General features: G+C 44.5%; 1 protein-coding gene across 1 annotated transcript in view; it reads right to left on the bottom strand.

The window, feature by feature from the left end:
- Nucleotides 1-6,638: 6,638 nt before the first annotated feature.
- The window catches only part of LOC137281990 (uncharacterized), a 31,532-nt gene continuing 14,063 nt past the window's right edge, over nucleotides 6,639-24,107 (bottom strand). The window contains exons 8-18 of the mRNA XM_067813745.1: nucleotides 19,032-19,113; nucleotides 18,704-18,856; nucleotides 18,074-18,160; nucleotides 17,111-17,205; nucleotides 16,495-16,602; nucleotides 16,140-16,200; nucleotides 15,648-15,755; nucleotides 13,291-13,355; nucleotides 10,980-11,051; nucleotides 10,434-10,603; nucleotides 6,639-9,341 (exon numbers count right to left, since the gene is read on the bottom strand). Coding sequence (XP_067669846.1) covers nucleotides 9,133-9,341; nucleotides 10,434-10,603; nucleotides 10,980-11,051; nucleotides 13,291-13,355; nucleotides 15,648-15,755; nucleotides 16,140-16,200; nucleotides 16,495-16,602; nucleotides 17,111-17,205; nucleotides 18,074-18,160; nucleotides 18,704-18,856; nucleotides 19,032-19,113 — 1,210 coding nt within the window. The 3' untranslated portion in view covers nucleotides 6,639-9,132. The remainder of the gene's footprint in view (nucleotides 9,342-10,433; nucleotides 10,604-10,979; nucleotides 11,052-13,290; nucleotides 13,356-15,647; nucleotides 15,756-16,139; nucleotides 16,201-16,494; nucleotides 16,603-17,110; nucleotides 17,206-18,073; nucleotides 18,161-18,703; nucleotides 18,857-19,031; nucleotides 19,114-24,107) is intronic.

Genomic DNA, 24,107 nt, shown 5'->3' with positions numbered 1-24,107 from the left:
GGGCTTGTGTCTCCTGATTTGAACTGCTTCTGCCAGTTTTCTTTGGGTGAAGTCCTTGTGGTGTTTGGACAAACAAATTTGATCATGGTGGTTGACTACCTGTTACACAGGTAACTGTTGTGTGTTTGATCAAAGCGGTTGTGTACTTGTTACAATAACTGTTATGGGTTTGATCAAAGTGGTTGTGTACCTGATACAGGTAACTGCTAGGTGTTTCATTATCCCAGATAAGGACAAACGTTATGAATGAACAACCTCTTAATGCAGGTGGTGTGACGTTTCGGTAACAATTCCTGCATGTATGACAAGTAGATATGGCAACCTTCTTGACCACGATACAAGGATCTGTATGTATGACAAGCAGGTAGGACGACCTCCTTGTCCATGATACAAGAATCTGTATGTATGACAAGCAGGTATGACAACCCCTCTTACCACGAGACAAGAATCTACATGCATCACAAGCAGGTGTGACAACCTCCTTGACCACGAGACAAGAATCAGTATTCATGAAAACATGTATGACAGCCTACTTGACCAAGATAGGACAAGCTGTATGGAAACGTCGCACGATCTGCACAAAGAAGTTGTTCATTCATAAACTTTCTTCCTATCTTCCTCTCTAAATTCTGAATATGCCACTGAAAGAAGTAATCCTCTTGCTACAATTTATCCAAATTAACAGCCATCTCTTGATGCAAATATGACGTCAGGTGACTGTAATCGTTCATGGGGTAGTGCTGTATGAGAAGACTGTGAACTTAACCGTTGACAGAACGTTTGGTATAATCCCATATAATATAGGGCTCAATAATTGACAATATTGGACAGTCAGTACACCATATGTGCGGTAGGCACAAACAACATGGAAACAGGTTGTGATTTCGAAAGAGTAGAAAGGGGCGCGCGGTTGGAGTAATACTATGAAAATGACATATAACCTACATATGAGTGAGATTAACAGTCTCGTTATCAATGGTCAGTATTTTGTCACGGATAGGGATAGGTGCTTACAGACATGGTAGCGGAAAATAATTTTGACCACTCTTTGAATGAAGCAAATGGGGCATGCAGTAGCGCCACCCAAGACGGAGAATCTGACCAGACTGCCGCACATGCAGATGCACAATCTGACCGAGTTGATCCGGTAGTTCATACGGTTGTATGTAAATCAGAAGGTCGAAGAGGACTATTAGAGGGATTCATGAATATAGTACGGGTTACTAGGATGTCTATAGTGTGCACATTTTATGTTGGCATATTTGGCAGTTGGCATGTAGTTGTAGAACATGTGATGAGAAATTACGTCCTTTTAGACTGTATATGGCAAACGAGCCATCATAACCATATGCCAGTCATGATGCTATGACATGTCCTCGTAGCTTGAACATATCCATCAACAATTAAACATGTTATCGTCAGGCTGTGGGTTACCTCAGACGATCAGATATCCGGGAGATCCCGAGACAAATTTATGGAAGTATATCAGACCCTGAAACGTGACACGACCATTTATGATAACAAGATTTTAGACACAATTCCATTACCACTGCTCGACCTTAATGGTCACTTCGAGATTCTTCAGGTCCACTATCTCCCAATTCCGATAACGTTTAATAACATTTTACGCCATGGCAACTTCCGTTAATAACATGTTTTCTATAAAATTGGAAACTAATTTGATAGCAGCTTATAGCAAACGAATGAAATATTTACTGCAACAAGAATGAGAAAGAAGTACATGTGCGAAGCCCTTAGTCAGTTACTGGCAAAGTCCAGGATATCACTCTGTAGACAATTTTCAAATTTCACTTTGACCAGGTTGCCAAGTAAGTTAAAGGGAGTAGTGAGTATTACAATGAACCATATGGTCCAACAGTTAAGGGATATAGCCACCACGGTGGATAGTGGGAAGGTGTCTTATTACAAATACTTTCTAGCAGCAATGTTGGTAATCATCGTAGTAATGGCAGTCGTAGTGGGGGACAGCGTGCCAAAAGAATCGAGAGCGGAAAACGCATCCAGGCTGCTTCCGTGCTAGAAATGGTAACGATGGAATCGGGAGGTGCGAGTAACGCCAGCAGATGTAGCCTCTGGAACACTTCTGCCGGAAGGGGAAACTTGTGTGCAGGGACAGCACCGGTGACGCGAACATTCTACCCATGACCAGACGTGGTCTATAAGGCCCATCTAGGAAAGTGCCGGGAACTTAAGATGGACTCACTCAAGAGTGGGAACTTAACCGTTGACAGAACGGTTGGTAAAAGCCCATTTAAAGGACTCAATAGTTGGTATCTTTAAGAGGCCATATGAGCCCCGACAGCCTAGACCATGGACTCTTGTATATACACGATAATCAAGATTGTGTAGTTACCCGTTGACAGAACGCTTGGCACAATCCCACACATAGGACTCAATAGTGGACTGTGTTGGACATTCAGCACACGGTGTGTCCGTTATCTTTAAGAAGCCATGTGCGGCCGACACCCTAGACTATGGACTCTTGTACATACACTTTATCATAGCTTTCCATAATCAATTACACAAGGTAAAGAAACACGGTACGTACATGAATCCTGAAAAAGAAATGAAATATTTGCATGTCAAGAGAAAAGTTTCAGATGGAAATGTAATAGTCAACTCCAGCGGGCCATGTGGTCAGTGACAGCAGCGGTCAAGGACAGGCCAGGGACAAGACAACAAACGGGTTGTGTACCCACCGAGTGATTTAAAACCGAGTGACCACAGATTGACAGGAGAGGGCTCTTGGAAGAGTTCTTGAGTATCATCTTAAAACTCAGAACAAGCAGAAGACCCTCTTGAAACGCAGTGACAGCAGAGGTCTAAGTCACGTTGACATGTGATCACAATAAATTCTATAGTTCGACATACATTCTGACCACCATCTCCAGTATATCTCGGAGTGCAAGTTCCATGCCATCTATTTTGGGAATAATGACATCAGTAGGTAATTTTGAAAAATGAACTTGGGAACCTGGATCAATAGACGCTGATCGATGTCACTTGACAGACTTGGTCCCTTTTATCAAATGGTCGTTCGAGTATCCGCCGGGTTTACTGAACAGGTTATAACAAACAGCCCCTGACGACTGACACGGCAAGACTACCTCGTACTCGCCCGTTACGTTGTTGAAACATGCACCTCGTAAACCAGCCACGAAGTTAGAACATGTACCTTTTACTCGTAAATCAGCCACGAAGTTAGAACATGTACCTTGTACTCATAAACCAGCCACGAAGTTAGAACATGCACATTGTACTTGTAAACCAGCCACGAAGTTAGAACACGTACCTTGTACTCGTAATCCGACCACGAAGTTAGAACATGTACCTTGTACTCGTAATCCAACCACGAAGTTAGAACATGCACATTGTACTCGTAAAGCGGTCACGAAGTTAGAACATGCACATTGTACTCGTAAACCAGTCACGAAGTTAGAACATGCACCTCGTACTCGTAAATCGACCACGAACTTAGAACATGTACCTTGTACTCGTGAACAGGCCACGAAATTAGAACATGCACATTGTACTTTTAAAGTGGTCACGAAGTTAGAACATGCACATTGTACTCGTGAACCAGTCACGAAGTTAGAGCATGTACATTGTACTCGTAAACCAGCCACGAAGTTAGAACATACACCTTGTACTCGAAGTTAGAACATGTACAATGTACTCGTAAGCCGACCACGAAGTTAGAACATACACCTTGTACTCGTAAACCAGCCACGAAGTTAGAACATACACCTTGTACTCGTTAACCAGCCACGAAGTTAGAACATGTACAATGTACTCGTAAGCCGACCACGAAGTTAGAACATACACCTTGTACTCGTAAACCAGCCACGAAGTTAGAACATACACCTTGTACTCATGAACCAGCCACGAAGTTGAAACATGTACCTTGTACTCATGAACCAGCCACGAAGTTGGAACATGTACCTTGTACTCATGAACCAGCCACGAAGTTAGAACATGTACCTTGTACTCATGAACCAGCCACGAAGTTGGAACATGTACCTTGTACTCATGAACCAGCCACGAAGTTAGAACATGTACCTTGTACTCATGAACCAGCCACGAAGTTAGAACATGTACCTTGTACTCGTAAACCAGCCACGAAGTTAGAACATGTACCTTGTACTCGTAAACCAGCCACGAAGTTAGAACATGTACCTTGTACTCGTGAACCAGCCACGAAGTTGGAACATGTACCTTGTACTCATGAACCAACCACGAAGTTGGAACATGTACCTTGTACTCATGAACCAGCCACGAAGTTGGAACATGTACCTTGTACTCATGAACCAGCCACGAAGTTGGAACATGTACCTTGTACTCATGAACCAGCCACGAAGTTGGAACATGTACCTTGTACTCGTAAACCGACCACGAAGTTAGAACATGTACCTTGTACTCGTAAACCAGCCACGAAGTTGGAACATGTACCTTGTACTCATGAACCAGCCACGAAGTTGGAACATGTACCTTGTACTCATGAACCAGCCACGAAGTTGGAACATGTACCTTGTACTCATGAACCAGTCACGAAGTTAGAACATGTACCTTGTACTCGTAAACCAGCCACGAAGTTAGAACATGTACCTTGTACTCGTAAACCAGCCACGAAGTTAGAACATGTACCTTGTACTCGTGAACCAGCCACGAAGTTGGAACATGTACCTTGTACTCATGAACCAGCCACGAAGTTGGAACATGTACCTTGTACTCATGAACCAGCCACGAAGTTGGAACATGTACCTTGTACTCATGAACCAGCCACGAAGTTGGAACATGTACCTTGTACTCATGAACCAGCCACGAAGTTAGAACATGTACCTTGTACTCGTAAACCGACCACGAAGTTAGAACATGTACCTTGTACTCGTAAACCAGCCACGAAGTTGGAACATGTACCTTGTACTCATGAACCAGCCACGAAGTTGGAACATGTACAATGTACTCGTAAACCAGCCACGAAGTTGGAACATGTACCTTGTACTCATGAACCAGCCACGAAGTTGGAACATGTACCTTGTACTCATGAACCAGCCACGAAGTTGGAACATGTACCTTGTACTCATGAACCAACCACGAAGTTGGAACATGTACAATGTACTCATGAACCAGCCACGAAGTTGGAACATGTACCTTGTACTCATGAACCAGCCACGAAGCTGGAACATGTACCTTGTACTCATGAACCAGCCACGAAGTTGGAACATGTACAATGTACTCATGAACCAGCCACGAAGTTGGAACATGTACCTTGTACTCATCAGTCAGACGCGACATTGAAATATGTCCTTGTTCTCATTAACAAGTCACAACGTAGGAACATGATTTTTGTGCTTGGAATTGGTTTGTTTGCACTGTGCAGTGTCCCAGCCATACGGTGGCAGTCTGTAAGTTGTCGAGTCTGGACTAGACAAACCACCGACCATCATCAGCAGCATCGTTTTACGATGACGGGATACGGTGACGGGATACGGTGACGGGATACTGTGACGGGATACGGTGACGGGATACGATGACGGGATACGATGATGGGATACGATGACGGGATACGATGACGGGATACGATGACGGGATACGATGAAAGGATACGATGAAAGGATACGATGAAGGGATACGATGACGAGATACGATGACGGGATACGATGACGGGATACGATGAAGGGATACGATGGATGACGGGATACGATGACGGGATACGATGATGGGATACGATGACGGGATACGATGACGGGATACGATGACGGGATACGGTGATGGGATACGATGACGGGATACGATGACGGGATACGATGACGGGATACGATGACGGGACACGATGACGGGACACGATGACGGGACACGATGATGGGATACGATGACGGGATACGATGACGGAACACGATGACGGGACACGATGATGGGATACGATGACGGGATACGATGATGGGATACGATGACGGGATACAATGAAGGGATACGATGACGGGATACGATGACGGGACACGATGACGGGACACGATGACGGGACACGATGATGGGATACGATGACGGGATACGATGACGGGATACGATGACGGGATACGATGACGGGACACGATGACGGGATACGATGACGGGATACGATGATGGGATACGATGACGGGATACGTTGACGGGATACGATGACGGGACACGATGACGGGATACGATGACGGGATACGATGACGGGACACGATGACGGGACACGATGACGGGACACGATGATGGGATACGATGACGGGATACGATGACGGGATACGATGACGGGATACAATGACGGGACACGATGATGGGATACGATGACGGGACACGATGATGGGATACGATGACGGGATACGATGACGGGATACGATGACGGGACACGATGACGGGACACGATGACGGGATACGATGACGGGACACGATGACGGGACACGTTGACGGGATACGATGACGTGTGTCAGTCAACACTGAGCCTGCTCACCCCATCTCGTTAGCCGCGTCTTACGTCAAGCATGAGTTGCTGAAGACCAGTTGTAATCCGTGTCTCTACGGGATGTTTGGTCTAGATTCTGAAACCTGGCGTAATCGCTGGAGTCACTCTGAGACCAATCAAAACAAAGTCCAACAAAACACATTTTATTTCACACACAAAGTAAATGACCGTCGTATTTACTGTAAGAAAACGCGTAAACATAATACGACCGCAGTGTGAGTATTTCAAATAAACAAACACCAGGAATTCTTTGTGAGCTTAATCTCCATAGCCCTTAATTCTAACCAAAAACACCCAGATTAGCGGGGGAAATATTCTAACGCCACAACCACTATCGCCCGAGGCTTTCCACTGACCAAAAGGCGTTGTCGTGCAGGTAACACAATCAAGGATCAGACTGGCCAATATAAGGAGAATTCTGACTTGTGACAGCATTGACCGAAACCATGGATCACTTTGAGTGAGTTGTTTTGTTTACAGTATTAAAACATGTAAGCTCAATACTGTGTTGGGAAAGGAGTACATATTTGTGAAATCCACCCGCATGGATTAGGTGCCGAGGTATCTTGGATATCACAAGCAGGGCTAATCCGTGATTTGAACCTATTCTGAATAGCGGGTCCTGGAATGACTAAGGGAGGAAACTCACTTTTTCTTAAGATACGGGCGATATAAATAGTGAAATATACTGCATCGACGTGATACGATACATGTATTACATACGGTTAAAAAACGTATACAAACTGTGTAATATTTACTGTAGGTATGGTATTGTATAGTACATGGTGTGCCTGCTAACAATAGACGCACCGGGTGCGAATATCGTTACAGCCAAATTCCAGCTACAATACAAATGTCTGTCAAGCACATACGATCTATGTGACGGAGCCATTGGTGCCTCTACATACAAACAGACAGACACTGCAGCGGTGTATACACAGAAAGCATCAATAACATCAACCAATACCTAGAATCTGTTAAATAAACCATGTAACAATCTAATCGCACGTAACATCTCTCAGTCCATGTACACAAACCCAAGCGTGATAACTCTTAACACGAGTAAGAAGAATGTACTCTAAAATATATTCATGAATTTATCTTACCTCACACATAAATGTCGTTTTCTGACTGGCAATGTATCCCGCTGCTATGTTATACGCTGAAAATGCCGATCTTGGGGAATTCGCTTAGTACTTGAGTTAGTAGTATTTGGGCTGTTGCCTTGATATTATGATCCCCCACACGTGGTTCAAACAGTTCAAAAATATCACTGAGGCGTTCGGTAAGACAAATACATTGTTCACTGGTCCTTCGGGCCCATGGGTTGATGTACCCTCTAGGTTTTTATTGCCCTCGCCGGTCGGGCTCACAGAATATAAACGCACAATAAGGGTGCATCAACCCACGTCCCTCTCGTGGTCAGCGAACCACTTGGGTATATGAGTGTATAGATAAATAGTATAAAACACAGACAGTTCATACTCCTTGAAGAACGTGGACCTTGATCACAGCAAAAACATGGCCAACACTACGTGTTACTAAGTGATGAGAACCATGATTCAAATATAATTTACAATTATGAAGTTTCTAAAACAGGTCCTATTTTACAGTTGAAATACACGTTGTAGGTGTCACGTGTTGCATTGGGTAATCTATGTGTTTGTTTTATGGACCTCAAATCATTTGGAAAGTTTGTCCATTATTGCTGAAGCTGAAGAAGTTGATGGAACAACACAAACTGAATACTCTCATTCTGTGTCAAACTGTGAGTGAGTGAGTGAGTGAACGAGTCGGGTTTATATTAACGAAAACATATCATCTCATATTGTCACTTTCAACCGAAGGACAGCCGGAAGTGCTACAGGCTCCAGAAAACTTTCAAAACAGAAATTGCATTGCACCAAACCAATGGCATTCCACGCAGAGATTTTACCACCGCCTCTACTAGTACAGACGATGATGAACAGGTGTTTATAAACCTTTGTTTCCTGATCTCATGGCAACAACCACGTGCTACAATCACGGATGCTGCCTTGCCGAACCTGTCAGATGAACACAGAAACATTTAGGAGTAATATGACACGAAAGGCGATGCTCAGCTTCAACTGAAGCGATAAGCTCGTTGCCAACACAACCGTAGGTGCTGCTGTAATGCAGATCCAATAATTCATGAATTCTATGCTGCCACGGATTGTGTAGTCCTGTTTAATAGTATCGTATACCTTTTACCCCCACGTACAGCTATTTCGCATCATCACATTCAATTTAATCTACACATGCTTATTAAACACTTTGTGTATGTCATCAGGATGTTGCATTTTCTGCCATGAATCTTTCGTCACCCTTAAAACACGTCGATGATTTGCCATACCCGCCCCCCCCCCCACCACCACCACCCACCACCCCCATCCCCTTCCGTGTCATGAACGTGCAATAATATTGATGCATTGTTATGCGTCACAGCTCGTCAAATACAGTGCGTCATCTCCGTGACTTTACTAGCCCACTTCAATCCGTTACGAATAAAAACCCATGATATTTCCTCTCTGTTACGAGTGTTGTGTTATGCACTTCCGGATAAAACAAACTCATTCCAAAATAAAACTCTGTCCCACATTTCAGACAAGACGTGTGTATAAACATGCTACTATGGTAACGATTAGACACGTGACTGTGTGAATCTGCACGTGACTACTGGTGGACGTTGTTGCGGCAGTGTCCAGTTTCTTGGCGGTCCAGGCTTTCAGTTTCTCGGTCAGGACATGCAGGGGCTTGTAGCCATACTCCAGAACGGACGAGTGGAACTCGCGAATATCAAACTGGTCTCCTGCGGTGAAAACAAAATAGGTACGATTGTAATCAGGTGTCCATAATCACATAATAACACGTGTGATATTTGGGATTACACACTCACACAGTATAGTAGAGATGCTACTACTTTTGTGGGCTTGAGTAACACCCGGGATTCGAACCCACATTCCCAAAGTCAGTCACCTACACGCAAGCACACAAAGTCAGCAGTCTAACCCACTCAGCCAGAGCAACAAAAGTACTCAAACAGCGCTCGATGCAGGATGAAGAAGCTTTGCGTTCCTACAGCGCATAGATCCACAAATCTTGCGTGTGCATGCATAGCGGGCGAATGCCCCATGCAGAAAGTGGTGAGGTCTCTAGCGATGTGCGGGCTGCCCTGTACACATTTTGAAATTTACACGTCCTTCCATTTCAGAGCAGGTTGTCATCATTTGCAAGTCAAATCGGCTGAGAGAAACTTTCGTTAATTTGCTGTTCCTTGGGGAAATTACGTTTTTCGGTTGCTTATTCTCGGAAAACAAAACTCCTTGCGTGCAGAACACGCGGGTAGAATATATCGTGCCTGAGTGTTCATTTATTTGCGCGAAACACGCCGGTTTTTGCGCTAAAGGGAACACTGTTAAAAATGTGTACTTTATGGAAAATACATTTAATCCCACATATAAAGTGTTACGTCTGTTACATTTGACAACTTTCTAAGCGTTCTTGTGTATGCATGAACTTTCAGATGTACATGGATCATTGTCGACAATATCGACTGCCTAGGTTTTGTTAATATGACCTTCCCTCTTCTTTTAGTGGCCTTCACAATGTTATTCAGGCTCATGTTATTCATTGCTATTTTAGGACAGATTTTTTTTAAACACAAGTGTATTTATTTTACGATTGTATCATTATTGTATTGCCTTAGGCCTCATTGACAGAAATGAACTACTCTATTATTTTCCCATGAACCCTCTTTAGTTCTTTCTCTGCGTGAGAGTTAAGGCTTTCATCTCATTAAGGTATTCTCCTAGAATAAGCACTTGGGCCCTGTTCAACAGACTAACTTCGACATTGACGCTGCTTGTATCTGGAGTGGATGGATGCTGAATGTTTCACGTACCGAGGTTGTCCTCGGCCATTTTCCTCAGCTTCTTGATGGTCAACTCCCCGATCTTGTAGGAGCATGCTTGTCCAGGCCACGTGATATAGCGATCCACCTCCAACTCGATGAATGATCTCCCCTTTGCAGTGATGTTCAGCAGGAACTCGATAGCCTGGTCGCGGTCCCACCTGTGAAAGACACGTGCTGAAACTCATCGTCAACAGTTGGTTTCAGAAAAAAAATAAACACATATGAATGTGTTTTGGATGAGTCGATAAGACGATTTACGTGGAGTCAACCAGAGAAAGAAAAATCCCCATACATCAACCATTAAGAAAATGCATCATAGTAATTTCAAATTGAGTCGACCTTTGGATAAAACACAATACCATTTAATGTGGCATTAAGTAAGTTTCGAGTGAATATTCTATGACAGGGATCCCGTTTACACATGGCTGTGACTTCGGAACATCCTGGATTATGTACACCTTTGTGTACATCCATACAACATTCGCCATACAGCAGACACCATCACGTACAGTAACTGTAGGTGACCCTTCTTACCCGTAGTAATGGATGCCTGTGTCCACAACGAGGCGCCCCGCTCGGAAGATCTCGGAGCTGAACCGGCCCATCCTGTCAGGGGAGACAACCACCATAAATGCGAGAAGGCGAGGTGAAATGAGGATTAACGTCGTGCTAAAGAACATGTCGCTCATTTGACGACATGCATGCGTGTGCATGTGTGGACACTTGGACTAGCCCCGACTGAAGCTGCTTTATATTGCTAGCTCACAGAGATAATATACCGCTGTTTAGCGTGACTATTCCATTCAGACGCATTATACCAACGCCGAGCCGACCAGTCCTTGTACCCACTAATGCCGAGCGCCATGTAAGGACCAACAAGGACCAACTGTTAACGTCTCTTGGTATGACGCAGCCGGGGAGTGAACCCGCGACCTTCTCTTCTCCGCACATACGCTCTAACCACTACTCAGTGGAAGCGGTTTACATGCGTGAATACACTGAACAGTTGTTTGCAACATTTCATAACTTGGCCAGTGTATATTAGAGGTTCTGATCAGATACTATACTGAGTCAAAAAGAAATTTCACATTACTTCTTCACGTCACTATAAAAGAACAAGAGATGGTAAGGTGGTTAAATTGTTATTATTTCTTTGCTGAGATCTATCTGTGTGCTGTACTCGATACACTGACAGTGCCATAATCAGTTCCATTAGGTTACACCGCCGTTCCAAAACATGGGTATACAGAATGCCAAGTCACAAGAATAAAAATTCGAAATTTCACAGATCAGTATTGTGTATGGCCGCCCCGCGCATTCACCACTGGCAAACACCGTCTCCTCATCGACTGCCTGATGCTTGTGAACACGTGGTTGGGGCATCAGCGCCATTGCTCTTGCAAGGCAGTCCCAAGTTCCTGCAAAGTCTGAGGTTGATTCCTAAGACCACGAAGCCTTCTCCCAAGTGCATCCCAAACGTGCTGTATTGGATTAAGGTCCTCGATGGCCAGTCCATGACGTTGATTCCAGGGTTTTGAAGGGAATTTCGTGTCAACCTCGCGTTATGCGGCCAAGCATTATCATGCCGGAACTGTAGACCTGGGTCATGAGGCGCCATGAAAGGAACGAGTTCAGGGCTGAACGTTGAGGTAACGTTGGGCCCACAGCAGACGCTGACGTTGATGAAACGGCGTCAATATTGGCCCACGACATGGACGTCGAGATAGAGATTGGCACCCTGCATCCGATGTCGAATGGCCTGCCAGGACAGTCGACCTCTATATATCTCAGCCTTGGTTCGTGTAGCCGGCGGAAATCGGACGATTTGTCTTCTGCTCGTGACGTCACACGTGGACGACCCGACCTTGGACGATCAGAAGTGGTACCAGTTTTTGTAGACAACCTCGAAAGTCATACACAATACGACGGCTGCATCTCATTTCTCTTGCGACGTGAGTAACTGACCTTCCTGCTTGCAACATGCCAACGGCACGTTCATGTTGCACATTTGAGAATCGTGGCATTTAAAGTACCGTTAGGACTGTGGTTTAAAACTGTTTTTTTTTTTTCAATTCTTGAGGCCAATGCAAACACGTGCAAATGAAGAAAACTTCGATGCGAAGATCACGCACCAAAACCTGATTTGGCACTAACGTCATTTGCACGACGAATAGATGGGTTTGAGTGGGTTTTGCTGAAATTTTTCTAAAGTCAAAAGATGGGGATCCCGTTTTAGATACATAGATGTATCATCAGAGAACAAATATTGATTATGAAAATACATTTTATGATGTTTCTGTTTTGACTTAGTTTACATAGTTGTTATGTTGTTGTTGTTGCTTTTTTCTACAAAAATGTGCTTTTGATTCAAACTTTCACCACAGTGATCTGAGTGCCAGCTTGACAGGTCCTCACAGGAGTAGGCTATGGCGCAGGCATTGGGGCTACGAACAGGACGCGAAGGAATAGTAGTCAGAAACAAAGTTTAGATGAAAGACGGAATGAATTGAAAGCAGTAGTTTTATCATTGATATAAAATGCCTATTTCGAGTAAATATTATGTCAAAAGTATATTATTATACAGTACATTTTGAATACAAGAAAAAGATCTGATCACATTTGGTAGTTGGTTCCACATCACGTATGAAATTCCGGTGAACTTTCAGAAGTTTAGAAGTTTAGGAATATCAGAAGATAGTAAAATGGTGGAGGGTACTGTTGGTGATAACCTTTCAAGGTCCTACTTTACACTGCCATAAACAGGACGCCAGCTTTACAGGAGAATGTGATTATAGCAGTGCTGTCTAAATAACCAGAGTCGTTTTTATACAGCATAGATACTCACAGTTCATAGTCGTCACGGAACAGTCCAAACTCCTCACCCAGCGACTCCGCGTACAGTGCCCAGCCCTGCAGTAGAGCAGAGAGACAAGTAAGACAAACTCTCCCCGTGTTCGCAATACTTTAATTTACCAGGTGGCCGTCAGGGCCTGTTGCTACCTGCAGTAGAGCAGAGAGACAAGTAAGACAAACTCTCCCGTGTTCGCAATACTTTAATTTACCAGGTGGCCGTCAGGGCCTGTTGCTACCTGCAGTAGAGCAGAGAGACAAGTAAGACAAACTCTCCCCGTGTTCGCAATACTTTAATTTACAAGGTGGCCGTCAGGGCCTGTTGCTACCTGCAGTAGAGCAGAGAGACAAGTAAGACAAACTCTCCCGTGTTCGCAATACTTTGATTTACCAGGTGGCCGTCAGGGCCTGTTGCTACCTGCAGTAGAGCAGAGAGACAAGTAAGACAAACTCTCCCCGTGTTCGCAATACTTTAATTTACAAGGTGGCCGTCAGGGCCTGTTGCTACCTGCAGTAGAGCAGAGAAACAAGTAAGACGAACTCTCCCCGTGTTCGCAATACTTTAATTTACCAGGTGGCCGTCAGGGCCTGTTGCTACCTGCAGTAGAGCAGAGAGACAAGTAAGACAAACTCTCCCCTATTCGCAATACTTTGATTTACCAGGTGGCCGTCAGGGCCTGTTGCTACCTGCAGTAGAGCAGAGAGACAAGTAAGACAAACTCTCCCCTATTCGCAATACTTTAATTTACCAGGTGGCCGTCAGGGCCTGTTGCTACCTGCAGTAGAGCAGAGAGACAAGTAAGACAAACTCTCCCCGTGTTCGCAATACTTTAATTTACAAGGTGGCCGTCAGGGCCTGTTGCTACCTGCAGGTTTTAAAATATACAGGCCCTGAACGAAATCTGCAGGTACAATAAATACAAAATAAACTACAATGTGCACAGTTTCACACTGCTTTTACAAGATTAAGCGAAGCCTACGGCACACACATAAGTTTTTATTTGTTGGGCTGTTGTGGGCAATACTAGGCCAAAGCGCTGAAATACCCGGAAGTGAAACTTAGTTATTGTAACATGATGGATCGTGGATGATTCCCGAGCGTTCATAAAGAAGAAAAGGGGAAACATTCCACCTGAAAATAATTTACTGAAGGTCAAATGGACCTGCACATATGTGAAACTGCCGGTCCGAGACCATAAGAACCGGAGCTTGGCCTCCGGGTCGGCGATTACTTCGAACGTTGAACTCATCCGTCCCGCAGTGTGTGGTATCCAGAGCCGTCGGGAGCCCATGTGTGTGTGTATGTGTGCGTGTGTGTGCGCGCGCGCGTGTGTGTGTGTGAGAGAGAGAGAGAGAGAGAGTGTATGTGTGTGTGAGAGACAGAAAGAGAGAGTGTGTGTGTGTGAGAGAGACAGACAGAGAGAGAGAGAGAGAGAGAGTGTGTGTGTGTGTGTGTGTGTGTGTGTGTGTGTGTGTGTGTGTGTGTGTGTGTGTGTGCCGGGGAAGCAGGAAGGCGGACAGCTGCCACTGATTCTTACTGATACATTTTGAGCATTGTCCTACAACTTTGGTAAGCGAGCAGGATAACAACGTTTCAAATATTTCAAAACCTAAATAAAATGGGAACTATCAAGTACACTCACTGTAGAACGAACTTCCTATTTTCGGTTATTCCACATGCTGATATTCACTACAAGAGACTAATGTGACGGACACTAAGGAGGCTGCTGAGACTTATCTCTGTGTCCACATTACATCCAGGACTATCGCAACAGATGTACCGACGTAAACAACAATCTCTAATCGTACGAGGACATATTCTTCTTGGTTCACAACAGTATCTAATCATTCTTGTAATTAGAAGGTTCACTTGAAGTTAGAGTGTTCATAGTCACATCACATACCCTGTCTGATACCCATTTGCCTTGCCTATGGTGAGACCAGATCTGGACTTCGTTGTGTGGTAGAATTGAAATTCTAGAAATCGTCGGCCCCTAGCTGCCAAACATTGATATCTATCCACGTCTCTCCGTCACCGACGTTGTCAACTTCAACTGATTGTGTACCATTTGAATCACACACCGCCACAGCATACTTTATGTCCTTGTCTAACGCAAGGCGAAACCTAAACTGTTCGTTAAAGAGATCCGTTCGACATTGACGATCTTGACTTTGCCAAGGTGACCTCAATACCTCCTGTTCTTACTCTACGGTACTAACAGTGTTCGCCAACTATATATCTTCTGTATTTATTTATCCTGGCCAGATTTAGCTGACAGAGGGGTAAGACAACAATCACTCACTCATCGATGGTGAGCGAGAAGGGAGGCTACTCTGTATGTCCAGACTTACCTCCGTGTAGGCTGAGTATGAGGGGAAGGCGTAGGGCACCTGATAGTAGTGGGGATGTTCCATGTACTTCATGAACCGGGGGGTGTTGGCAGACATGGCAGCGCTGATCTGGCAAACAAACAGTTGAAGTACACAAGTAACCTTTGTCTTTAGATACTCCGTAATGAATGTCAAGTGAAGATATTGAAATATCCACCTGACAAACCTCAATCCAGATATCAACATGTGGACACATTCTGTTACTATCACAATAGTCCTCTTCAAGCATGTAGATCAGTGGGTGTGACCTGCTGAAGGAACAGCAGTGATAAGGCTTTCACTATCGTCGCGAACATGGGTGAAGTGTTTCGTTTGAACCTTGTACTCTCTATTCCAGTTAACATTTACATGCAAACTGTTGAGGTTCTATTCTGACCAAGTGCTGCATGGCTCTACCTAATTCCTGTAAATACGTGAAGTATGTGAACCTGGATTCACAACACAACCGATTACCTGGAAGTGATGCCCTGGGTTGGCCTCGTGCATCGCCAGCGACATGAACGTGTACACCGGCCTGGAAATAATCACAACGATCAACACCGGGTGTCCAACAAGCGATTGCCATTTCTGCACATATAATAACTTCCGGTTACTGGCCTTACAAGTGTGCTGGATTGCATGATGCAGGTGGGTTAAATGATAAATGTGACAAACCTCAGACACCACACAGTCCCTTTCATCTGTTCCAGGATTTCTTTTTGTTATAGGATAGCATAGTCACATTAGATGGGATACCGGAAGTGTACACCTACATGACCCTCAGGATAACACAGTCACATCAGATGGGACACCAGAAGTGTACACCTACATGTTACGAGGGTGCATCACGTTGGCGATGAAGGTGGCAGGGATGGATCCGTCTGGGGAGGGACGTGAGTAGCGGCCTGCTGGACCGTCAGACATCATCGGCACCACTCTGAAACAACAATACTGACACCTGTTTGAAACAGGAAAATAGGCCTACCAGATATTAATAACATCACTATTTTAAACAGGAACTGTTAGAGTCGCGACCCGTCCACATCATGCAGTAACCGTATCATTTCACTATCTCTGTCAAACCAGTAGACGATATTATGACCAAGTACAGGTCCCGATTTCTCAAATTTCAAATTGACTTTGACAACTGGAAACAGATGAAATTTTAATTAAACTGCATTTTGAAAATAGAAATGCCCAAACAACTTGAGCAATACACATGTATTCACAAAACGCAAACTGTCTTCTATTTTTCAGAGTAATGTCAATTTCAGTACATTGTGAGAAATGTATGTTCTCAAATTTTAGTGCAAACTCTGACTTAAGTCAAAACTCAGACTTAAGTTTGTTTCGAGAAATCGGTGCCAGGACTGTGATGACTAGTGTGGCAGTGAGACCTTGACCCCCATCACTACACACCCAGTCCTGATGTAGATGACACTCACTCTAATTCAAACTTGGGCATTTCGTAGAACATCTGTGGGAGGTGTGGGTTGATTCTGTGCGTGATGATATCCCGATACTCTTGTAGAATGTCAGCCTGCACACAGAATCATGAGTAAAATGCTGATGTTTCTCTCAGACAAATGTTGTTTTTTTTCCGGTGCCAGACAAATAATTTCTTTTGTCTGACAACAAGAGCCATCCTATTCATTTGCACAACGAACCCTGCAGACATGTACGAGTGGCGTTCAATACGTTTTGCAACATGGGCATTAATGTTTAAACAATGTTAGCTTGTGGCAGGTGTGACACTAGATATAACATGCTGACACGTGCCATGGATTCAATCATTTAACATGGATCCTCCACCATTGGGACCCAGAAACTAAAATGAGATCTATGCAGTGGTGGCAACACACTTCTCCGTCTCGGAAGACGTTTTGCACTCAACCATCGGCTGGCACGGCAATGGTCACCATATTCTGGGAAGCAAGAGACATATTACTGACTGATTACATGCCACAATCAATGGACAGTGATATTCTACTCTAATGACAGATTTGTGAAACCCGTGGCGTTCTACTTTTGCATGACAACGCCCCGGTTCACAAGACGAGAATTGCCCAATCCGCTATACGTGACAATGGATTCGATCAGTTACACCCTACAGCCGAGATCTCGCCCCCTGTGACTATTTTCCGTTCCAGCAAATGAAATCTGTCCTCCGTGGACGACGGTTCAAGGATGTCGAGGACATAGAGGTTGCCATAGAGGAGTCCTGTGGATTTCTATAAACATAGTATCACACTCTTGAAGGACAAATGGAACAAGTGTATGGAGGTGAATGGAAGCAAGGAAGTGATCAAACCCTCATAACGACCCTTCATGAATATCCCCGACAGCTCGGGTTGTGGATAAACGTGGACTCATTCTTCGTTGTATAGTTTCATTTAATGCTGACATACCGGACTACTCTTGAAGAAACGTTGGTCTTCGCTAAGTGACTGGAAATATTCCGCGATTGTACCCGTGAAATTCTGCCTTTCCATTATCTAAAAATGAAACAATAGAGGATTGTATTCATAATAACATATAGGTAATATCAACAAGGATTGGTTTTCCCAACAGTTGGTATCCATGGTGACCGCCCAGCAATATTTACCAAACCATACTCCTCACTTAATTAAGTGATTGTGACCATAGCAAGGGACACAACTCTTAAGACGCCGGTCCTCTCTCTGCTGGTCATGACCACCTCAGTCAACACCTTGGATGAAATCGTGTATGAACAAGCTTTAAAGGTTTCCCTAGTTTATATTACCCGTGAGGATTCGGGCTAAAACTGATCTTAAGTATCCCATGCTTGTCGTAAGAGGCAGCAATGATCGGGATAGGATGATCAGACTGGCTGACTTGTCATCGTATCCCAGTTGCGTAGATCGATGCTAATGGTATTGATCACTGGACTGTCGGGTCCATACTGCCGCCATATAGCTGGAATATTTCTAAGTGTTGCGTACAGTTGCACTCACCCATAGTTCTAGGGCAGCTGTCTCTTGCATTCATGAGCAAGGGAGACAAATCCGGTCACTCACCTCACTCATCCTCCCCTTGATTCGCTCTACTTCCTTCAAGCCAAGTTCATGCACCTCCTCGGCGGTGATGTTGACGGACGTGTACCACCTCAAACAGGCTTCGTAGTAGTCTTTGTTGACACCGTAGTTGCGCCGAGTTCTTGGGATGTACATCTGGGCGATATACGTGTCATGTAGAAATACAAACATTGGCATCGTGATGGTGGTAGTTTCTGAGTGATAAAAAGTTTACATCTTTGTAATTCGTTTATTGTTAGTTTGCAAACTGAAGGGTTATTTCACTGCTAACGGTCATGACGAGACAACAGATGGGTTACATTTATCTTACCGATCGGAGCCAGCTGAGGAACATCCGGTATGCCTGCAGTAACTTCCGGGTCGCCTCGTAGCCATGGCGCCTGATGTCACTCCTGGAGACATACAACAGGCACATTTCACGTTACCACATTGTCTTTCAATTACCTGTCACCCTATGTCATCATATACCTGCCACCCTATGTCATCATATACCTGTCACACTAAGTCATCAAGTATCTGTCACACTAAGTCATCAAGTACCTGTCACCATATGCCATCATATACCTGTCACACTATGTCACCATGTACCTGTCACACTATGTCACCATGTACCTGTAGCCCTATGTCATCATGAACCTGTCACCCTATGTCATCATGTACCTGTCACCCTATGTCATCATATACCTGTCACCATATGTCATCATATACCTGTCACACTATGTCACCATGTACCTGTCACACTATGTCACCATGTACCTGTAGCCCTGTCATCATGAACCTGTCACCCTATGTCATCATGTACCTGTCACCCTATGTCATCATATACCTGTCACCCTATGTCATCATATACCTGCCACCCTATGTCATCATATACCTGTCACACTAAGTCATCAAGTACCTGTCACCATATGCCATCATATACCTGTCACACTATGTCACCATGTACCTGTCACACTATGTCACCATGTACCTGTAGCCCTATGTCATCATGAACCTGTCACCCTATGTCATCATGTACCTGTCACCCTATGTCATCATATACCTGTCACCATATGCCATCATATACCTGTCACCCTATGTCATCATATACCTGTCACACTATGTCATCAAGTACCTGTCACCATATGCCATCATATACCTGTCACACTATGTCACCATGTACCTGTAGCCCTATGTCATCATGTACCTGTCACCCTATGTCATCATGGGCCTGTCACACTAAGCCATCATATACCTGTCATACTATGTCATCATATACCTGTCACACTATGTCACATGTACCTGTAGCCCTATGTCATCATGAACCTGTCACCCTATGTCATCATGTACCTGTCACCATATGTCATCATATACCTGTCACACTATGTCACCATGTACCTGTCACACTATGTCACCATGTACCTGTAGCCCTGTCATCATGAACCTGTCACCCTATGTCATCATGTACCTGTCACCCTATGTCATCATATACCTGTCACCCTATGTCATCATATACCTGCCACCCTATGTCATCATATACCTGTCACACTAAGTCATCACGTACCTGTCACCATATGCCATCATATACCTGTCACACTATGTCACCATGTACCTGTCACACTATGTCACCATGTACCTGTAGCCCTATGTCATCATGAACCTGTCACCCTATGTCATCATATACCTGTCACACTATGTCACCATGTACCTGTCACCCTATGTCATCATATACCTGCCACCCTATGTCATCATATACCTGTCACACTAAGTCATCACGTACCTGTCACCATATGCCATCATATACCTGTCACCCTATGTCATCATGTACCTGTCACACTAAGTCATCAAGTACCTGTCACCATATGCCATCATATACCTGTCACACTATGTCACCATGTACCTGTAGCCCTATGTCATCATGAACCTGTCACCCTATGTCATCATGTACCTGTCACCCTATGTCATCATATACCTGTCACCATATGCCATCATATACCTGTCACACTATGTCACCATGTACCTGTAGCCCTATGTCATCATGAACCTGTCACCCTATGTCATCATGTACCTGTCACCCTATGTCATCATATACCTGTCACCATATGTCATCATATACCTGTCACACTATGTCACCATGTACCTGTCACACTATGTCACCATGTACCTGTAGCCCTGTCATCATGAACCTGTCACCCTATGTCATCATGTACCTGTCACCCTATGTCATCATATACCTGTCACCCTATGTCATCATATACCTGCCACCCTATGTCATCATATACCTGTCACACTAAGTCATCAAGTACCTGTCACCATATGCCATCATATACCTGTCACACTATGTCACCATGTACCTGTCACACTATGTCACCATGTACCTGTAGCCCTATGTCATCATGAACCTGTCACCCTATGTCATCATGTACCTGTCACCCTATGTCATCATATACCTGTCACCATATGCCATCATATACCTGTCACCCTATGTCATCATATACCTGTCACACTATGTCATCAAGTACCTGTCACCATATGCCATCATATACCTGTCACACTATGTCACCATGTACCTGTAGCCCTATGTCATCATGTACCTGTCACCCTATGTCATCATGGGCCTGTCACACTAAGCCATCATATACCTGTCATACTATGTCATCATATACCTGTCACACTATGTCACATGTACCTGTAGCCCTATGTCATCATGAACCTGTCACCCTATGTCATCATGTACCTGTCACCATATGTCATCATATACCTGTCACACTATGTCACCATGTACCTGTCACACTATGTCACCATGTACCTGTAGCCCTGTCATCATGAACCTGTCACCCTATGTCATCATGTACCTGTCACCCTATGTCATCATATACCTGTCACCCTATGTCATCATATACCTGCCACCCTATGTCATCATATACCTGTCACACTAAGTCATCACGTACCTGTCACCATATGCCATCATATACCTGTCACACTATGTCACCATGTACCTGTCACACTATGTCACCATGTACCTGTAGCCCTATGTCATCATGAACCTGTCACCCTATGTCATCATATACCTGTCACCATATGTCATCATATACCTGTCACACTATGTCACCATGTACCTGTCACACTATGTCACCATGTACCTGTAGCCCTGTCATCATGAACCTGTCACCCTATGTCATCATGTACCTGTCACCCTATGTCATCATATACCTGTCACCCTATGTCATCATATACCTGCCACCCTATGTCATCATATACCTGTCACACTAAGTCATCACGTACCTGTCACCATATGCCATCATATACCTGTCACACTATGTCACCATGTACCTGTCACACTATGTCACCATGTACCTGTAGCCCTATGTCATCATGAACCTGTCACCCTATGTCATCATGTACCTGTCACCCTATGTCATCATATACCTGTCACCATATGCCATCATATACCTGTCACCCTATGTCATCATGTACCTGTCACACTAAGTCATCAAGTACCTGTCACCATATGCCATCATATACCTGTCACACTATGTCACCATGTACCTGTAGCCCTATGTCATCATGTACCTGTCACCCTATGTCATCATGGACCTGTCACACTAAGCCATCATATACCTGTCATACTATGTCATCATATACCTGTCACACTATGTCACCATGTACCTGTAGCCCTGTGTCATCATGTACCTGCCACCCTATGTCATCGTGAACCTGTCACCCTATGTCATCATGTACCTGTCACCCTATGTCATCATGTACCTGTCACCATATGTCATCATATACCTGTCACCCTTTGCCATCATGAACCTGTCACCCTATGTCATCATATACCTTTTACGCAATGCCATCATGTACCTGTCACTCTATGTCATCATATACCTTTCATGCAATGCCATCATGTACCTGTCACGCAATGCCATCATGTACATGTCACTCAATAATGTGTGCGTCAGTGATTCATTCAGCTCCAAATGAACATCAATGGTGTGGCACTCGTGATCATTTTAATGGAGAGGCATGTACAGTGTGCGCGAACAGCCCCTTCCCAACCCCACCCCTTCCATGTAATGTACAAAATAAATCTTTACAAACACAAGCACGCACACACATGCTTGTGTGTACAGATAGTTTCAAGTAGGTGACATTTGGTGCGGAACTGGGGTTGATGTGTTCAGATTCTTGCGCTCGCAAAATTGGCACACTTAGTCGGAATTTGTATTCCTATTGTAGTTAGACCTGACTGTACCTATGCGTACATGGAATGGTTTCTGACAGCCTGAGTGGTTTTAGAAACGATATAACGTAACTACAGAAATATATTAGAAAGCATTAGGTGTTGTGTAACTTTGGCCTAGGTAAGTCAGGGCCTACTGAGTTGCCTCCCCTTGACTTTCGTACCGGAACATTGGTAACTCCCTTGAACTGTTGAAGGGTGGATGACTGAAGCTGTAAATGGTTGAATATCGGTCTCCCTATGAGTGACAAACTACAATCATTCCCCCATTCACTAAGCCGATACCTCCATTCACCAACCCAATCACTCGCCCAAACACTGACCCAACCACACGCCCCATCACTGATTCGACCAGTCGCCCCGTCACTGACCCAATAGCTCGCCCCGTCACTGACCCAATAGCTCGCCCCATCACTGATTCAATCACTAATCTAATCACTAGCGCAATCACTAGCCCAGTCTCGTTCAGTCGCTGCACCAACCACTTCCCAAATCAATCGCACGTCAGTAAGCAGTAATCAGCGCAACAAAAACTTGGACAGACCAACGAGCGCCCAGGTAGCGCGGACATGAGAGCCGAGAAGCAGCAGAAATACACATGTATTAGTTCTTTGTTATAGTCTGCCGTTTTGAAATACAACTCTTTCATCGTTGCCAGTGATGACAGAGCTCGAGCCATCAACATCAACCCAGAAACAGCAATAGACAACACGACAGCACTAACGAAACATGGTAACTCTGCCCTGAGACCACTTACTGGCAGAATACCAAACTTAATAGACGATGAAACGACGATTGAGGTCCGATACCTACTAGCTGCAGGTATGAGATAAGTCACAGAGAATGTCACCCCTGTGTTCCAGTTCAAGGCCATCCTGTCCAATTACCCTCCTTCATCTACCTCAAAACAATGGAACATCCACGAAAACGTCTAACTTTGTGTTCAGTTATAAACGTGGGGGGTGCCAAGATAAACCATGGCTCTACTTTCTGCACCACCATGTCTGTCTGCACCGCTGATGCATAGTGTGCGGTGTTCACACACAACTCTAGAACAGTCCACGAGGTAATAACATTAGCTGCACACTGAACCACTGGCACGGTACATCTCTAATTGTATACTGCGTTCTGTTCCTCGCACCACGGACCGTTGTCAAGGTAATTGCA

Source organism: Haliotis asinina, chromosome 4 (assembly GCF_037392515.1).
Source record: "Haliotis asinina isolate JCU_RB_2024 chromosome 4, JCU_Hal_asi_v2, whole genome shotgun sequence".
Classification (NCBI taxonomy): domain Eukaryota; kingdom Metazoa; phylum Mollusca; class Gastropoda; order Lepetellida; family Haliotidae; genus Haliotis; species Haliotis asinina.
This window is presented reverse-complemented; position numbering and strand designations above follow the sequence as displayed.